Source organism: Entelurus aequoreus, linkage group LG13 (genome assembly GCF_033978785.1).
Source record: "Entelurus aequoreus isolate RoL-2023_Sb linkage group LG13, RoL_Eaeq_v1.1, whole genome shotgun sequence".
In the NCBI taxonomy this organism is placed as follows: Eukaryota; Metazoa; Chordata; class Actinopteri; order Syngnathiformes; family Syngnathidae; genus Entelurus; species Entelurus aequoreus.
The window spans coordinates 9113860-9130822 of NC_084743.1; the positions used below are offsets into that span (position 1 = coordinate 9113860).

Sequence of the window (16963 nt, forward strand, 5' to 3'; positions counted from 1 at the left end):
CGGGAGTATTTTGTCCCCACACCTGAAGTCCTCCCCCCCGTCTCCCTCCCCCGTAACGCCACTAGCACACCTCCCACTCCCTCCCTCTTGTCCCTCCTCACTTCCTTAACGGGAATGAAGCCCCACTAAGGAGCACCAAAGGTCTCTCTTTGGTGACAAGGTGCGCCTCGCACTCGGGATGACTCCATTTAAAGTCGCGGTGTCGATCTTTGACAGAGACGTTGCCACCTAGTGGCCTGGCATGCATACTACACTTTGCACTTGTTTCCCAGGAAGAGAGAGAAGACTCAGACTTCATGTGATTGTGGACTGCAATATTTGGGTATAATAATAATAATGATAATAATAATAATAATACAATTAATAATAATAATAAAAACAATAATTAAAATAATAATAATAATACATTACAGCAGTCTTTGTCTTAGGTCAGGGTGTCAAACTGCTTTTTACTGAGGGCCACATGTAACAGTGAATAATATATGCATTGTATTATATATATATATATATATATATATATATATATATATATATATATATATATATATATATATATATATATATATATATATATATATATATATATATATATATATATATGTATATATATATATATATATATATGGTTGTTTTTACAACATAATACTGTAAAGGAAAAAACAGTACCACTGTTTTTTCACGAACAAAAAAACTGGCAGGTTAGTCACCAGAATTTTACTGTGTGGTTTTTACCACATAAAATGGGGTTTTAGTCGGCAGAATTTTATTGTAAAATTTTTACAGTAATTTTTATAACATTTTACGGCAAATGGAAAAATAGTTCCACTGTTTTTTATGGGGGGAAAAAGGCAGGTTAGTCACCAGAATTTTATTGTAAAATTTTACAACATTTTTTACAACATTTTACAGCAAACAAAAAAACAGTACCTCTGTTTTGTTTTGTTTTACAGCAAAATGGCAATTGAGTCGTCAGGATTTAATTGTAAAATGTTAGTGGGGTTTTTTTTTACAACTTTTTACTGTAAATGGAAAAACAGTACGACTGTTTTTCTACGGAAAAAAATGGTCAGCTTAGTCACCAGAATTTTACTGTAAAATTGACGGTGTTTTTGTACAACATTTTACGGCAAATGGAAACACAGTAAGATTTTTTTTTTTCTTTTTTTAAATGGCAGTTTATTTGCCAGAATTGTATTGTTAAATTTTCACTTAATTTTTTTTACAACATTTTACAGGAAACAAAAAAAAACAGAACTACTGTTTTTTTTTACAAGAAAAAAGGGCAGTTTATTTGCCAATATTTTATTGTACAATTTTAAAAATGTTTACAACATTTTACGGCAAATAAAAAAACAGTACCTCTGGGTTTTATTTTTTACAGCAAAATGGCAATTTAGTCGCCGGGATTTTATTGTAAAATGTTAGCTTTTTGTTTTTTTTTACAACTTTTTACTGTAAATGTAAAACCAGTACCACTTATTCAAATTCTGTACTACAAATTTAAATTCTGGCAACTGAGCTGCAAGTTTTTTTCCATAAAAAAATGTGGCACCATGTTTCCATTTACGATAATACACCGTAGATTTTACGTGAAAAAGCGGGCAGCTTAGTCGATAGAATTTTACCATGAAAAATAATTTACAGTAATATGCTGTTAACTACTCAGTGGCCTAGTGTGTCCGCCCTGAGATGGGTAGGTTGTGAGTTCAAACCCCGGCCGAGTCATACCAAAGACTATAAAAACGGGAGCCATTACCTCCCTGCTTGGCACTCAGCATCAAGGCTTGGAATTGGGGGTTAAATCACCAAAAATGATTCCCGGGCGTGGCACCGCTGCTGCTCATACAGACCACAGCTGACAAACGGCTATTTTGTGGCAGCCCTCTATGGGGCAACGATGGGCCTTATGGTAAGAAACACTGCCTTTCCGACACATTCTATGATAAATGATATGGCGGGTGAGATTTAGCCCTGGGGCTTTGAGTTTGACACCGTTGTCCTCGGCTCAGAGAAGATTGGGCTTTTAGCTCCAGGAATGTATCAGAGCCATAAACATGTTCTTTATCAGTGGACACGGCACGGATTGTGGTGTAGAATTTTCCGCAGCGCGGCGACAAAGTGATGTGAATTAGGCACCGCTGATTTAAATCTGGCCCCCTACAAGGACCGGCCCTCTCCCGACGAAGAGCCTCAAGAGCTGTCATGTTTGTTAATCGGTGTGTCGGCAGGTTTGCACGTGCCCCCACAAGACCCTCCTGGAGCGCTCATGACCGTGGAACCAGCGTCCGTGTGCGTATTAGTACAGTAACACCTCCACCCAAACTATACTAGGTGTGTCGGCAGGTTTGCATGCGTCCCCACAAGACCCTCCTGGAGCGCTCATGACCGTGGAACCAGCGTCCGTGTGTGTATTAGTACAGTAACACCTCCACCCAAACTATACTAGGTGTGTCGGCAGGTTTGCATGCGTCCCCACAAGACCCTCCTGGAGCGCTCATGACCGTGGAACCAGCGTCCGTGTGCGTATTAGTCCAGTAACACCTCCACCCAAACTATATTAGGTGTGTCGGCAGGTTTGCACGCGTCCCCACAAGACCCTCCTGGAGCGCTCATGACCGTGGAACCAGCGTCCGTGTGTGTATTAGTACAGTAACACCTCCACCCAAACTATATTAGGTGTGTCGGCATGTGTCCCCACAAGACCCTCCTGGAGCGCTCATGACCGTGGAACCAGCGTCTGTGTGTGTATTAGTACAGTAACACCTCCACCCAAACTTTACTAGGTGTGTCGGCAGGTTTGCATGCGTCCCCACAAGACCCTCCTGGAGCGCTCATGACCGTGGAACCAGCGTCCGTGTGTGTATTAGTACAGTAACACCTCCACCCAAACTATACTAGGTGTGTCGGCAGGTTTGCATGCGTCCCCACAAGACCCTCCTGGAGCGCTCATGACCGTGGAACCAGCGTCCGTGTGCGTATTAGTCCAGTAACACCTCCACCCAAACTATATTAGGTGTGTCGGCAGGTTTGCACGCGTCCCCACAAGACCCTCCTGGAGCGCTCATGACCGTGGAACCAGCGTCCGTGTGTGTATTAGTACAGTAACACCTCCACCCAAACTATATTAGGTGTGTCGGCATGTGTCCCCACAAGACCCTCCTGGAGCGCTCATGACCGTGGAACCAGCGTCCGTGTGCGTATTAGTCCAGTAACACCCCCACCCAAACTATATTAGGTGTGTCGGCAGGTTTGCACGCGTCCCCACAAGACCCTCCTGGAGCGCTCATGACCGTGGAACCAGCGTCCGTGTGTGTATTAGTACAGTAACACCTCCACCCAAACTATATTAGGTGTGTCGGCATGTGTCCCCACAAGACCCTCCTGGAGCGCTCATGACCGTGGAACCAGCGTCTGTGTGTGTATTAGTACAGTAACACCTCCACCCAAACTTTACTAGGTGTGTCGGCAGGTTTGCATGCGTCCCCACAAGACCCTCCTGGAGCGCTCATGACCGTGGAACCAGCGTCCGTGTGTGTATTAGTACAGTAACACCTCCACCCAAACTATACTAGGTGTGTCGGCAGGTTTGCATGCGTCCCCACAAGACCCTCCTGGAGCGCTCATGACCGTGGAACCAGCGTCCGTGTGCGTATTAGTCCAGTAACACCTCCACCCAAACTATATTAGGTGTGTCGGCAGGTTTGCACGCGTCCCCACAAGACCCTCCTGGAGCGCTCATGACCGTGGAACCAGCGTCCGTGTGTGTATTAGTACAGTAACACCTCCACCCAAACTATATTAGGTGTGTCGGCATGTGTCCCCACAAGACCCTCCTGGAGCGCTCATGACCGTGGAACCAGCGTCCGTGTGCGTATTAGTCCAGTAACACCCCCACCCAAACTATATTAGGTGTGTCGGCAGGTTTGCACGCGTCCCCACAAGACCCTCCTGGAGCGCTCATGACCGTGGAACCAGCGTCCGTGTGTGTATTAGTACAGTAACACCTCCACCCAAACTATATTAGGTGTGTCGGCAGGTTTGCACGCGTCCCCACAAGACCCTCCTGGAGCGCTCATGACCGTGGAACCAGCGTCCGTGTGCGTATTAGTCCAGTAACACCTCCACCCAAACTATATTAGGTGTGTCGGCAGGTTTGCACGCGTCCCCACAAGACCCTCCTGGAGCGCTCATGACCGTGGAACCAGCGTCCGTGTGTGTATTAGTACAGTAACACCTCCACCCAAACTATATTAGGTGTGTCGGCATGTGTCCCCACAAGACCCTCCTGGAGCGCTCATGACCGTGGAACCAGCGTCTGTGTGTGTATTAGTACAGTAACACCTCCACCCAAACTTTACTAGGTGTGTCGGCAGGTTTGCATGCGTCCCCACAAGACCCTCCTGGAGCGCTCATGACCGTGGAACCAGCGTCCGTGTGTGTATTAGTACAGTAACACCTCCACCCAAACTATATTAGGTGTGTCGGCATGCGTCCCCACAAGACCCTCCTGGAGCGCTCATGACCGTGGAACCAGCGTCCGTGTGTGTTTGCATCCAACCTTCACAGCCGCATGCCGCCCGGGTTCTACCTTCCTGTGTACTTTCAAATGTGGTTATCAAGATTCTTGCCAAAGTCACCGGCGTCTCCTTACCAAAGACGCAGTTTTTTTGTGTTTTTATTGTTTTTTTCTTTTAAACAACAACTTGATTGTGAGTTTGTTCTTGGGAGACCCGGTGACTTTGAGCTCTACATGTGCCTGGCCTGCCCTATGCGCGTCTCCGCAGTGTCTGTGTTCTTCTCCCGTCCTGTAGAAAGAGTACAGGAGGGATCTAGAAGAGGGCGTGAAGGGTAAAGGGCTAACTGTGCTGGAGGAAACTCCTGAGCTTTTGAGAGCAAGGAATGCCACTCAAATCCTGTGTGAGGTACGACCACCACAGGCCGGGTGACCGGGGCGGCTCCTCCCCCGCCGTCCCGGTGCTCTTCCGCCTGCTCCGCCGCCTGCTCCGCCGCCTGCTCCGCCGCCTGCTCCGCCGCCTGCTCCGCCGCCTGCTCCGCCCTCCTAACCACGCTTCCCCGACGCACTCAAAAGTTGTCGTGTCCCCGCTTGGTGTTTTTCACTAACGTGTGAGCCATCTTCTCTTTCTAAAACATCTCAACTGAATGGCTTCTAACCCTAACAAGTTGAAAAACCTCATTTTGATAATTCTTCCACAACAAGAATATTTGTTTCAAATTAAGAATAAAACTGGTTGCCTAACTTTCTAAATTCAAGAACAGACTCATGCAGAAAAGATATCTATTTATAACATTTATTGATGTAGAGGGAGGGTGTCCAAAGTCCAAACCGGGGTCTATCATCAACCCACAGCTCGTTTTTCATTGGCCCTCAGCATATTGTTCAAAATAAAGTGAATTGATTATTGAGGCGTGTATTTTTTATGATTGGTTTTCATTTGACATATCTAGGAGTCGTTGTATTTGTGCTTAAAACAAGTATAACATTGAAACAACTTGCCATTTTAGGAGCTCAGATTTCTTGTCAGTAAATCTGGAATACGTGACAACATTTTGCTTAAATTTCACCTCCTAAAAAGTAAATGATATCTCTATCTATCAATCTAATAAGAATCTGACCTAATCTAATAATAATCAAATCTAATATCCCAGCAGGAGCCACGTTGTTGACCAAGGGTCAAGTCGACGTCAGAACCCAACATGGATTAAACGTCAACAAAAAGCATGTTGTCTCAACGTTAGGTTTGAGTTGCTCAACTTTAGGACCCAATTCAACAAGTTTTGTTTCCATGTCTTGTGCCTGCTGGGCTAACAACATCTGGCTTAATCATACGTTTAACCTAAATCTTACTATGTGACAAGAACTTGCTTGGGAACTTGGACCCAATTTCTTATCTTAGGACTTATATTCCTAAAGTCACAAGGAAAATATTCTAGTTTTAAGAATCCTAGCCAAGCCAATTTTGCTTACCCTCGAACCCTAACCCTGTTTTTGCAGTGTAGCCGTGTAGACTATCTTTATACAATAGACCCCTGGGGTAGATCAACCTCAAATCTTACAAGAAACTACTCCTGGTTTGAAATCCAAACAACTAGAGGAGCAAACGACGCCCTGGAATGTCTCTGGATTCTCTCAGGGCATCCAAACAATCGCAGCTGGACTGTTTGGTTTGTCTGAGAAAACGCTCCGTCTGTCATCCGGGCAGGCTTCATCAGTTCATAGACTTAGATCGATGGAGTCTAGACTCGATCTGACCGGTCTAAGTCTATCAAAGACAAACCGAACAGTCCAATTGCAATCAACTGAATGCCCTGAGAAGACATCTTGGAATGTGTTTGACTTGTTAGGGTCCACTGATTGTTTTTTGTCAGTTATGACAGCAACGCAGGCTGTACATTTTCAGTACGAGTAAAAGAACCGTCCACTCCAGTTAACACAAATAAAAATGGGTCTACAATCACTAATTCTGCCTGAACATACTTTCCCCAATAACCACTGTAGAATCTCCTTTTTCCAGCTGTAACAGAAGAACGTCCACTTCTTTCTCCATCCTATCTCAATGTAGTTCCGCTAACCACTGTCCCTCCGAGAGTTCTGGTTTTGCAGCCCTTCTCAGTGTGAATGAGTAGAAAGTCCCTGGCCTACTACACTTCTTCACCAAGTGGTTCCCTTGTGTGACACTTTGACATGTGACCTGTGCAGAAAGACTACAAGAAGGCACTGGAGCAGGACATTAAGGGCAAGGGAATGTTGGCTCTGGCGAACGACACCCCGGACTTCATGAGGGCAAAGAACGCGACTGACATCCTCAGCCAGGTCAGAAAATAAAACCGTTTTTCTTACTCATTCACCGGGACTGCCTGTGGGTGTAGCGTGTCATTACAAGTTGTCTGCTTCTTAACACACCACATACGTGATAAATGTTTGCCTCATTCCTGGGAGAATCTTGGGTGCGACTAAATAATTAAGGAGTCGGGGATGGTTAATTTATCCAAGACTAGCTGAAACACCGCCAGGTACAATCTGTAAGCAGATAATACTGTATCACCTCTTTCATTTTTGGACGCATTATTCAATCAATCAATCAATTAAAGTTTATTTATATAGCCCTTAATCACAAGTATCTCAAAGGGCTAGACAGGCTCAGATCCCACATCAGGGCAAGAGAAAACTCAAGCCAATGGGCACAATGAGAAACCTTGGAGGGGACCGCAGATGTGGGGACCGAGCAGACATCTCCAGCAAGCCCTAAGAATGTGTGAAGGCCATAAAAGTGTCTTATCTGGGACAACACACACAAACAGTAAAGGCAAATAAACACTACACAAACACTTTCCATCCATCCATCCATCTTCTTCCGCTTATCCGAGGTCGGGTCGCGGGGGCAGCAGCTTAAGCAGGGAAACCCAGACTTCCCTCTCCCCAGCCACTTCGTCCAGCTCCTCCCGGGGGATCCAGAGGCGTTCCCAGGCCAGCCGGGAGACATAGTCTTCCCAACGTGTCCTGGGTCTTCCCCGTGGCCTCCTACCGGTCGGACGTGCCCTAAACACCTCCCTAGGGAGGCGTTCGGGTGGCATCCTGACCAGATGCCCGAACCACCTCATCTGGCTCCTCTCGATGTGGAGGAGCAGCAGCTTTACTTTGATCTCCCCCCGGATGACAGAGCTTCTCACCCTATCTCTAAAGGAGAGCCCCGCCACCCGGCGGAGGAAACTCATTTCGGCCGCTTGTACCCGTAATCTTGTCCTTTCGGTCATAACCCAAAGCTCATGACCATAGGTGAGGATGGGAATGTAGATCGACCGGTAAATTGAGAGCTTTGCCTTCCGGCTCAGCTCCTTCTTCACCACAACGGATCGATACAGCGTCCGCATTACTGAAGGCGCCGCACCGATCCGCCTGTCGATCTCACGATCCACTCTTCCCTCACTCGTGAACAAGACTCCGAGGTACTTGAACTCCTCCACTTGGGGCAGGGTCTCCTCCGCAACCCGGAGATGGCACTCCACCCTTTTCCGGGCGAGAACCATGGACTCGGACTTGGAGGTGCTGATTCTCATCCCAGTCGCTTCACACTCAGCTGCGAACCGATCCAGCGAGAGCTGAAGATCCTGGCCAGATGAAGCCATCAGGACCACATCATCTGCAAAAAGCAGAGACCTAATCCTGCAGCCACCAAACCAGATCCCCTCAACGCCTTGACTGCGCCTAGAAATTCTGTCCATTTGAGTTTAGCCCCAGACCGCCATATATAAAGGTGGTAAAGATCACTCTGTCCATTATGGTAGTGAGCCTTGTGAACAAACTCAAAGGGTAAGCAGGGATATTAGGGCTACCAAACAATTTGCGATTCCAAATTCAATACTTTTTAAATAACATTGGGTGCCAGTTCTATGATTAGTTACGTTCCTCCAGCTCTGATAAATGTTTGTTACTTAAAATAAAAACTGTTTTTGTGTGAATGTTGTCTATAAATATAATAAATAAATGGGTTATACTTGTATAGCGCTTTTCTACCTTCAAGGTACTCAAAGCGCTTTGACACTATTTCCACATTCACACACTGATGGCGGGAGCTGCCATGCAAGGCGCTAACCAGCACCCATCAGGAGCAAGGGTGAAGTGTCTTGCCCAAGGACACAACGGACGTGACTAGGAAGGTAGAAGGTGGGAATTGAACCCCAGTAACCAGCAACACTCCGATTGCTGGCACAGCCACTCTACCAACTTCGCCACGCCGTCTACGTGTGTTGGCCCTGCAATGAATTTGTTTTTTAATCGATTTTTGATTTCTTTTAAATCGATTAAGAATCATTACGAATAAGAATCGCAGTTAACTCGAAATGTATGCATTTTTCTGACACCTCTATAATTGTATAATACATTTGCACATTATTCCTTTCCTACAGCTTCCATTACAATTTCATGGACATGCGTCATGGCCAATTAGACAAACATTTCAATGTAGCACTTTTGATGTAACATTATGAACGTTTATGACCAATGCCGTGACTTTTGTGCCCATCAGGTGAAGTACAAGCAGACCGCAGAGATGGACCGAGCCAGCTACACCTCCGTCATCGATACTCCGGACATCATCCACGCGCAGCAGATGAAGAATATCATCAGCCAGGTGTCGTACTGATCCCAGACAGTCCTGGAAGAAGGTAGCTAAGCTGAGGTGTGTGTTCGTCCAACAGAAAAAGTACAAAGAAGAGGCTGAGAAGACCATGTCTCACTATGTGCCTGTTCTGGACACTCCTGAGATGCTGAGAGTCCGTGAGAACCAGAAGAACTTCAGCACTGTAAGTACGGAGGCGGATTGACTACTATGGACTTGAATTAATTGATATAAATATTTCATATTTATATGGCATGTTTGATATAACATTTTGTAAAGCTTGTGACCGCACTTGTGTTTTTCTCCTTGTAGCTTCAGTACCAGACTGACCTTAAGTTCATAAGGGGCCATGGGTCTGCTGTAATCACCCCTGAAATGCTTCGTGTTAAAGAGAATACAAAGAATTTCAGCTTGGTATCTACCTGTGATATTTATCATGTATCATTTAACACAGAGTTTTAACACCTTTTATTGCTCAGATTAGCCTCACCTTTAACAGGCTCTAATACACCATCTTTGTGTTTTTGGACCACTTTAACCCTGTTAGACATGCTATTTCATTCACGCTGCTAACCCTTGGCTAGTTTAGTCATGGTTTCACGTCTTGCTTGTTGTGTTGTTCATTTCTGTGTTTGAGTGATTTGCAGCACACTTAAGTATTGTTTATCTGTAGGACAGTTCATCTGTAAGTATGCTTAAAGAACCATTTTAAACAATTTAGTCACTTTTGGGACCATGAACATGCTTGGGTTTTCTGCTCAAGAGAAGAAGGATCAGGCTATTTACTGGTTCTTTTCTCCCTCGTCCACACAAAGATTCAGTACAAAGAGGATTTGGGAGGAGGAACCGCAATGCCTGGAACCCCTGAGATGGAGAGGGTTAAACAAAACCAGCGCAACATAAGCACGGTAGTCCACAGAGTCACTCTCCCTCCATATTCCCAACCTTGGCAGTTTGTGACAATACTGCCCAACTTATCTTCACACCGTTACTCTTCCCTTGACATCATCTTAACCAGTACACCCTAAACTTACCTGAATTTTCCATTAACCGTGTTTTATACCAGTTTCTGCATTCTTTAACCGTGTTTTATACCAGTTTCTGCCTTCTTTAACCGTGTTTCATACCAGTTTCTGCAGTTATTCCGAGTGGTTAACAACCTCAGTGATTTCCCACTCTCACAAGTTTAATGATGCCTCACTTCTAAACCAAAATAATACACTAAATGGAAAATAATCCATCCTAATAACAAACTGGATCTAATTGTAGCAGCATTAACATTTACACAACTGTTGTCGAGTGAGTGGATGAACATGTTGTTCTTATGTCTTCAGTACAAACTGCACTTTGTCGATGGCTTAATTTGCTCCTGTGTAACATTTGCAACCGGCAGATACAGTACAAGGATTCTCTGAGTCAAGGCACAGCCATACCTGATCTCCCTGAGGTGAAGCGGGTCCGAGAAACCCAGAAGAATATCAGCTCGGTAGAAGACAGAACTCCAGTTATCCTCGTGTACCCCTGACTCTTACCCTCCTTACAGCTATTACCCCTAGAATCCTCTGACATCCCTCAAATTCCCTCTGACCTTTCCAACTAGAAAGTCATGTAGCAACCTTCGATCCTAATTAAGATCCCTGCATCACTCTCTCCTCTTGCCCAGTGGTGACCTATGTCTTTCTTTGGACCTGATTTCTCTTCAGTTTATAACTTCCTCCACATTTTGCGAATAATCTGCTTGCTTGAAGTCGTTGTTTGGTATTCCTGCAAGAGCCTGACCAATACTGTTCATACTATTAGGTTGTTATCAGAGACTGTTTGCATATTGGCGAGAGACTGTCTCAGAGTTGTTATGCTTTGAATCAGAAGTTTATAAACCTTTGGAGGTTCGATGATCAGCCAAGAACAAGAAGGAAACACTACTAGATTAGGGGTCTGTTGAATACAGACTGCTATCACCACCAGCTGGTATAGAGCTGATGGCTTCCCAGACTTGGTTTGCATCCCCAAATTCAAGTGTCGGTCAGGCTCTGCCGTTAGTAAAAACTACTTTAAGAGTGTCACCAAAATGTTTGACTTTTTTGTCTCATTCCAAGCTGCAATACAAAGAAGACTTGGGACAAGGCACGTCAGTGTCAGAGACACCAGAGATGGAGCGAGTTAGACGCAATCAGCAAAACATAAGCACGGTAGTCTACAGAGTCACTCTCCCTCCATATTCCCAACCTTGGCAGTTTCTGACAATACTGCCCGACTTATCTTCACATCGTTACTCTTCCCTTGACATCATTTGAAACAGTATTTCTTAAACTTACCTGAATTCTTTAATAACCGTGTTTCATACCAGTTTCTGCAGTTATTCCCAGTGGTTAACAACCTCTGTCATTTCCCACTCTCACAAGTTTAATGATGCCTCACTTCTAAACCTAAAATAATACACTAAATGGAGAATCATCCATCCTAATAACAAACTGGATCTAGTTGTAGCGACCTGAATTAACATTTACACAACTGTTGTCGAGTGAGTGGATGAACATGTTGTTCTTATGTCTTCAGTACAAACTGCACTTTGTTGATGGCTTAATTTGCTCCTGTGTAACATTTGCAACCGGCAGATACACTACAAGGATTCTCTGAGTCAAGGCACAGCCATACCTGATCTCCCTGAGGTGAAGCGGGTCCGAGAAACCCAGAAGAATATCAGCTCGGTAGAAAACAGAACTCCAGTTATCCTCGTGTACCCCTGACTCATACCCTCCTTACAGTTATTACCCCTAAAATTCTCTGACATCCCTCAAATTCCCTCTGACCTTTCCCACTAGAAAGTCATGTAGCAACCTTCGATCCTAATTAAGATCCCTGCATCACTCTCTCCTCTTGCCCAGTGGTGACCTATGTCTTTCTTTGGACCTGATTTCTCTTCAGTTTATAACTTCCTCCACATTTTGCAAATAATCTGCTTGCTTGAAGTCGTTGTTTGGTATTCCTGCAAAAGCCTGACCAATACTGTTCATACTATTAGGTTGTTTTTAGAGACTGTTTGCATATTGGCGAGAGACTGTCTCAGAGTTGTTATGCTTCGAATCAGAAGTTGATAAAACCTTTGGAGGTTCGATGATCAGCCAAGAACAAGAAGGAACCACTACTGGATTAGGGGTCTGTTGAATACAGACTGCTATCACCACCAGCTGGTATAGAGCTGATGGCTTCCCAGACTTGGTTTGCATCCCCAAATTCAAGTGTCGGTCGAGCTCTGCCGTTAGTAAAAACTACTTTAAGAGTGTCACCAAAATGTTTGACTTTGTGTCTCATTCCAAGCTGCAATACAAAGAAGACTTGGGACAAGGCACGTCAGTGTCAGAGACACCAGAGATGGAGCGAGTTAGATGCAATCAGCAAAACATAAGCACGGTAGTCTAGAGTAACTCTACCTCCATATTCCCAACCTTGGCAGTTTCTGACAATACTGCCCGACTTATCTTCTCATCGTTACTCTTCCCTTGACATCATTTGAAACAGTATTTCTTAAACTTACCTGAATTCTTTAATAACCGTGTTTCATAGCAGTTTCTGCAGTTATTCCCAGTGGTTAACAACCTCTGTCATTTCCCACTCTCACAAGTTTAATGATGCCTCACTTCTAAACCTAAAATACACTAAATGGAGAATCATCCATCCTGATAACGAACTGGATTTGTTTGTAGCGACCTTAATTAACATTTACACAACTGTTGTCGAGTGAGTGGATGAACATGTTGTTCTTATGTCTTCAGTACAAACTGCACTTTGTCGGTGGCTTAATTTGCTCCTGTGTAACATTTGCAACCGGCAGATACAGTACAAGGATTCTCTGAGTCAAGGCACAGCCATACCTGATCTCCCTGAGGTGAAGCGGGTCCGAGAAACCCAGAAGAATATCAGCTCGGTAGAAGACGGAACTCCAGTGATCCTCGTGTACCCCTGACTCATACCCTCCTTACAGTTATTACCCATAAAATCCTCTGACATCCCTCAAATTCCCTCTGACCTTTCCCACTAGAAAGTCATGTAGCAACCTTCGATCCTAATTAAGATCCCTGCATCACTCTCTCCTCTTGCCCAGTGGTGACCTATGTCTTTCTTTGGACCTGATTTCTCTTCAGTTTATAACCCCTTCCTTATTTAATCAAATAATCTGCTTGCTTGAAGTCGTTCTATATTCCTGCAAGAGCCTGACCAATACTGTTGATACTATTAGGTTGTTGTCACAGACCAGAGTCAGTTTATTACCAAACTGTGCTACGGCAGTTTGCATATTGGCAAGAGACTGTCCGGGAGTTTTTATGCTTCGAATCAGAAGTTTATAAACCTTTGGAGGTTGGAGGATCAGCCAAGAACAAGAAGGAAACATTACTAAATTAGAGGTCTGTTGAACACAGACTGCTATCACCACCAGCAGGTATGGAGCTGATGGCTTCCCAGACTTGGTTTGAATCCCAAAATTCAACTGTCGGTCAGGCTCTGCCATTGGTAACAACAACTTTAGCAGTGTCACCAACGTTTTTGACTTTGTGTCTCATTTCAAGCTGCAATACAAAGAAGAATTGGGACAAGGCACGTCAGTGTCAGAGACACCAGAGATGGAGAGAGTTAGACGCAATCAACAAAATATTAGCACGGTATTCTACAGAGTGAACTTGAACCTTCCTGTGCTCCACCCTTGCTTTCATCGATCCCTTAGCTCACCCTCATTTGCCTTCAAAAAACACTGTAACAACGCTCCCGATGCGAATGCAAACTGTTATGTCTGTCACCTCGCAGTGGTAACACCTGTGGGCGCAGGTAAGACCCATTGTTTAGCTAACATGCTTCTTCATTTCTCCGGATGAACAAAATCTTAATTCTGTTGTGGTCTTTGGTGCTGTGTTTTGCCGTCTTTTAGACTCTACGACCTACTTGCCTTTGACTGACGCATGTTTTTTTTATCTGCCGTTGGCTAGATCAAATACAGGGACTCTTTGGACCGGGGAACAGCTATATCAGACCTGCCAGAGGTGAAGCGGGTCAAGCAAACCCAGAGGCACATCAGCTCGGTAGTGAAATTCGACCGACCCGTGTGTGCTCCTAACAAGAGTGGCCATTAGCAACGCCCACCATAAGACCATTTGCTTCTCCCTGCTCCCACCATTTAATCACGCTCTGATAACCTCTTGCTTACTTAGCTCATCTTTACCCAAGGCTTAGACCTCCTGAGGTCCACTTGCAATCTGTCACCTCTTTGACCCTAATACTTTCACCCCTTCCATTCCCCGCTTAATCTTTAAGCGCCAACCCTTCAGACCGAAGTTGACACACGCTCCCCTCTACGTATGGTTCTAGCTAACCCGCCGCCCACCTTTTCTCCCACTAAGCCACTCCACACTGCTCTGAATGTTTTTGACTGTTCAATTCATGAATCACTCAATAGCACCAGTTTCTTAGACTAAAAATCTTACAAATTCTCTGGAAGCTTCTCTGCTGAAAGCAGTCCTATAGGCGTGTGACGGTGTGTGTGTTTGTCACCCAGTATCTGATCCGACCCTTCGGGGTGCTCTGCTTCTGTCCTCTAGGTCTTGTATAAGGACAGTTCTGCCAAGGGAACCCCCATGGTGTACACTCCAGAGATGGAGCGAGTCAAAAGGAACCAAGAGAACATTAGCTCGGTACTTGCAGATCCAACATCTGAAGAAATGTTCTGCTACTTCACCCTGCGTGAACCCTTGTCTAACAAACCTGTGGTCTTGGTCAAGCAAAGGTCCAGTGTGAAGGATTATTATTTTGTAAACGACGACTCATCAGTCGTCTCCAAAGGTTTGAAGGTACCGTGCAGACATTTAGACAGCCTGGTACCTGATGATCATATTCAATTGTAAAGCTACTTCTGTGTCAATCAAAACAAGTCGCAGGTCTTTGCACCTGACAGCATTTTAGTCTCTCAACTACTGAATCCTGTTAAATCCTTCCCACTGGTCCTTATAATCCCATTCATGTCCCTCAAGTGCGCTCTCTTTTTCACTGTTCCAACCCACACTGCGCTAACCTCTTGTGTCGTCCAAACAACTCCACCTCCTCTTCTCCCCCTTTGGGCCGTATCGTCTTTTTCTCGTTATCATTTCCTCTGTGCTAATTCGTTTATTTGGTTCCCCAATCTTTGTATTTCTCTGTCAAGTCTTGTCTCCCTCTAAAATGCCGTGAATAATGACGGCTATGTAGGGAAGTACTGTTGTAGCAAAGCTATTTGCTAATGCGTATCTCGACCTGTGCGTCTGTAGTCTGATTCCCGTGTCGGTGTGCTAATTTGTGTGTCTGTATCTCAATCTGTGTGTGTAAGGAGCATACAGATCCGTTTGTCCGTATTTCGATTTGTGTGTGTGTGTATTCAGATTTGTGTAAAACAGAAACCCTGATTGGCAGTTTTTTTGGGACACTTCCGCCTTGTAAGATTTGTGCGTCCGTGCAGAGATCTGAATGTGTAAAAAGACTTGTGTGTCTGCAACTTTCCTTTCCCTATACTCACCACTAGTGGGCGCCTGTCAGACTGTCAGTGACTAAACCTAACTTGCTCGCAGATAACCGGACAAGTTTTCTTGCACAGACAAACCAATCTTACACAGAAGTGTCGCAAAAGTCAGATGTAAAAAGACTACCAATCAGGGTTCCTGCTAACACAAATCTGAATACACACACACAAATCAAAATATGGACGGACTGATTGTTTTATTTTTTTACACACACAAATCCACACCAATTAAAACACGCACATGCGGCTCTGATTGAGATACAGACGCACAAATGTGTACACAGACACTTGAATCAGATTACAGACGCACAGATTGAGATGCGCATTTGCAAATATTTTTGCTACAAAGATGGCTTCAGTTCTGAAAAGGTCTCACCACGTGTCCCTGCTTCCCACCAGGTGTTGTATTCCGACAGCTTCCGCAAGCAAGTCCAGGGCAAGGCTGCCTTCATTCTGGACACCCCCGAGATGAGGCGTGTCAGGGACTCCCAGCGCAACATATCTGGGGTAAGCCCAGTCCTCACTCCCAGGTGGGTGTCAAGTCGGTACGCGGGTGTAACGCCGGCGCCGCGTTTTTGTCCGTGCAGGTGCGATACCACGAGGACTTTGAGAGGAGCAAGGGCAGCTTCACCCCCGTCACCACGGACCTGGTGATAGAGCGCGTGAAGAAGAACACCCAGGACTTCAGCGACATCAACTACCGCGGCATCCAGAGGCGCGTGGTGGAGATGGAGAAGAGACGCGCCGTGGAGCAGGACCAGGAAACCATCACCGGTATGACCTCGGACATCTCGTCTTGCAGGCATCAGGGAGGGTTTACACGACGTGGTCCGGGTGATCCAGTCTGTGGACGATCTTAACAATATTGTTAATGTACTATTTTTAGCTATCGACATATTAAGCCGGTGAGACGCTGCATGGCCTCTGAGTCGGTGAAAGTTAATTCTAGATGATAAATCAGCTGGATAGTAGAAGGTTCTGGACATAAACCCACAAGTTGGTCAACTGTGACATCCAACTTAGACCCGGAGATGGCCAAAAAGACACATTCAAACATTTTTAACCCTTTCTGAGGATTATGATGAATTGTTGATTTAAAGGGGAAGATATAAACATCCCAGTGAGAGCAGACATTGTACAGTAGGTGATTGTTTTATTATGTTTGTATATCTTGTTTAGCACTTAGCAATACTGCTACACAATGCTTAGTGTTTGACTAAAGCTGCATCTGTTTAGCTTCTAAAACTTGTAGATTGTCCTCCTTATATTCAGGCTCAAAAATAGAAGT

The 16963-nt window shown here is 45.0% G+C and overlaps 1 protein-coding gene across 1 annotated transcript in view; it reads left to right on the forward strand.

Moving 5' to 3' along the window:
- Positions 1-16963, forward strand: part of neb (nebulin) — a 105308-nt gene that overhangs the window by 83596 nt on the left and 4749 nt on the right. The window contains exons 122-137 of the mRNA XM_062068381.1: positions 4812-4922; positions 6719-6832; positions 9045-9149; positions 9217-9321; positions 9450-9551; positions 9953-10045; positions 10531-10659; positions 11069-11326; positions 11753-11845; positions 12456-12548; positions 12970-13062; positions 13703-13795; positions 14117-14209; positions 14726-14818; positions 16075-16182; positions 16263-16449. Coding sequence (XP_061924365.1) covers positions 4812-4922; positions 6719-6832; positions 9045-9149; positions 9217-9321; positions 9450-9551; positions 9953-10045; positions 10531-10659; positions 11069-11326; positions 11753-11845; positions 12456-12548; positions 12970-13062; positions 13703-13795; positions 14117-14209; positions 14726-14818; positions 16075-16182; positions 16263-16449 — 1870 coding nt within the window. The remainder of the gene's footprint in view (positions 1-4811; positions 4923-6718; positions 6833-9044; positions 9150-9216; positions 9322-9449; positions 9552-9952; positions 10046-10530; positions 10660-11068; positions 11327-11752; positions 11846-12455; positions 12549-12969; positions 13063-13702; positions 13796-14116; positions 14210-14725; positions 14819-16074; positions 16183-16262; positions 16450-16963) is intronic.